The sequence below is a fragment of the Nanorana parkeri genome, unplaced genomic scaffold (assembly GCF_000935625.1).
Source record: "Nanorana parkeri isolate BGI_ZX_2015 unplaced genomic scaffold, ASM93562v1 scaffold189, whole genome shotgun sequence".
Taxonomy (NCBI): Eukaryota; Metazoa; Chordata; class Amphibia; order Anura; family Dicroglossidae; genus Nanorana; species Nanorana parkeri.
This window is the reverse complement of record NW_017306457.1, coordinates 1593449-1596018: the sequence shown is the minus strand read 5'-3', so window position 1 is coordinate 1596018 and position 2570 is coordinate 1593449. Positions and strand designations below refer to the sequence as shown.

The 2570-nt window shown below is 42.5% G+C and overlaps 1 protein-coding gene across 1 annotated transcript in view; it reads left to right on the top strand.

Moving 5' to 3' along the window:
* Positions 1 to 2570, top strand: part of CACNA1D (calcium voltage-gated channel subunit alpha1 D) — a 289622-nt gene that overhangs the window by 134572 nt on the left and 152480 nt on the right. The window contains exon 7 of the mRNA XM_018555255.1: positions 2090 to 2286. Within this exon, the coding sequence (XP_018410757.1) occupies positions 2090 to 2286 (197 nt within the window). The remainder of the gene's footprint in view (positions 1 to 2089; positions 2287 to 2570) is intronic.

The window sequence follows — 2570 nt, the reverse complement described above, 5'->3', positions numbered from 1 at the left end:
ATGTGTGTGATATGTGTGTTTCATTATGTGTGTGTGTGTGTTTTTTTTAACCATGATTGCTGTTTAAATACAAGCGATCCGGCGTCTGTATAGACGCCGGATCGCTTGTACAATACGGCGCCGTGTCCCCCTCTGCAGTCGCCGGTACTGGCGTCAGCTTCCCGGGCTCATCTGTCCCTCGTGTGAGCCCGGGGCCGGTGTGTAGGGTCTCCCCTGACAAATCGAAGGAGAGATCAGCAGCTTCTAGCCGCGGACCTTTCCTCCGATCGCTGGACCCGGAAATGATGAGCATTTCATCACTTCTGGTGTCACTGGGCACAGTCTCCGGCTCCTAGAGCCAGAAGAAGAAGCTGGTGAAGCAGATCTCATCAGCTTCTTTGGGGTCCCTAGGTGACACGAGGGGTCTGCAAGACCCCTGATGTTTCCATAAAGAGGACCTGTCACATTATATTTGCTATTACATAGGGGACTTGTTAGCCCCCTATGTGATAGCAAAAAAGCTGAGTGTGAAAAAAAATTGTAAAAATTAAAGTAACAATAAAAAAATTATTTTATTTTTTTTAACCACTTGAAGTCCGCAGTGTTACACGCCCTTCCTGTCCCCGCCATTTTTCAGTATTTAGCGCTGCAGTACTTTGAATGACATTTATTCCGTCACGCAACGCTGTACTGAAACTAATTTCGTACCATTTTTTGGGGGACTTATAGAGCTTTCGTTTGGTGGTGTTTAATATTACCGAAATTTAAAAAACAAACAAACTGTTCCCCTATAATAAATTATAAAACATTATTACCCAATTTTTTGGTAAAATATAAAAGGCGGGGTCATGTCGGGTAAAAAGAAAGCAAACATGTTAAGCCTTAAAATTGCACATGTGCGCGAAACCTAAAAAAACTACTATATCAAAAATTTTAGAGTGTAAGCTCCTCTGTGCAGAGACTAATGTGACTGGCTCAGTGTGGCGGCGGGGGGGCGGTGCAGGGGGGGGCCCAGGCCTAAAGCTGTGTAAGGGGCCCCGAAATTTCTGATGGCTGCCCTGACTACAGCTGCCATCATAGATACAGCGGAGTGAGTGTAGCCACAGGGACAAGAAGTATGTTATTCACAGGATTACCAGGTTCAAATAAAGGAAAAAATGCTGGAAAAAGAAGACCAATGCAACCACCACATCTCCTGACTATAAACTACAATACATTACATTTTTTTGTGTTTGGATTTAGAAACACTTTAAGTGCAGTGCCTCTAGGCAATTCTTGGTACAGATCAGCCACTGATTAAATGATAATTAACAATAATTTGCAAAAGTGAATTTATCCTTTAAAGTGATTTAAATCAATATGGTGCCTGTACACTACTTGTACGTGGCCTGGTACTTGTACGTGGCCAAAAAAAATCACACACTCTAATGGTTCATTGGACCTCCTTTAGCTTTGATTATGGCACGCACTCGCTGTGGCATCCTTTCCATAAGCTAATGCAATGTCACAACATTTATTTTCATCCAGAGTTGCATTAATTTCTCACCAAGATCTTGTAATGATGATGGGAGATTCGGACCACTGTGTAAATTCTTCTTCAGCACATCCCAAAGAGTCTCAACGGGGTTAGGGTCTGGACTCTGTGGTGGCCAATCTATGGGTGAAAATGATGTCTCATGCTCCCTGAACCACTCTTCTTACAATTTGAGCCCAATGAATCCTGGCATTGTCATCTTGGAATATGCCTGTGCCATTAGGGAAGAAAAAATTCATTGATGGAAAAACCTGGTCATTCAGTATATTCAGGTAGACCGCTGACCTCCGTTTTTGGGGGCATAACGTTGCTAAACCAGGACCTGACCAACTAAAGCAACTGCAGATCATAACACTGACCGAAATCCAGGTGGTGACTTTTTTTTGGGCCAGACATTCTACGTTATTTATTAAGAGGTTGAAGCCATTATATTAGCATCAGAATTCAGAAAAAGCAACACAAGATAACCCAACTTGTAATTTTCATAGTACACTTTAGTTACTTTTTTCCTTGTAATTCATTGCACTCTGATCATGTATTAATTTAAATGCAGTAGTTTTGAATTCTGATTTACAGAAATGTTAGCCGAAGATGAGCCAGCGCCATGCGCGTTCTCAGGGAGTGGGCGTGTTTGTCCTGTCAATGGATCGGAATGTAAAAGTGGATGGGTTGGACCTAACGGAGGCATAACCAACTTTGACAACTTTGCCTTTGCAATGTTAACTGTATTTCAGTGTATTACAATGGAGGGCTGGACAGATGTTTTATATTGGGTAAGTTATATCTTATTGATAAGAATGAGATGGCATACTGGTTGCTTTAATAACCCTGCATATACCTGACTGGCTGACAGAAAAGCCATTCTTAGCCCAGATGCCTCATGAGAAACAGTACCCCTATGTAAAATATTGTTTACTACCTATATTCCACCCTGCCCCCTCCCCCCTCCAAATGCATGTGCCCTGTTTCTAATGCAGTGACCATAGGCAGGTCAGTGAGTACCTTAAAGTAAACCAGTGCTTTGCCTAGGCAAGATTTTGACTTTAATGTCCCCGCC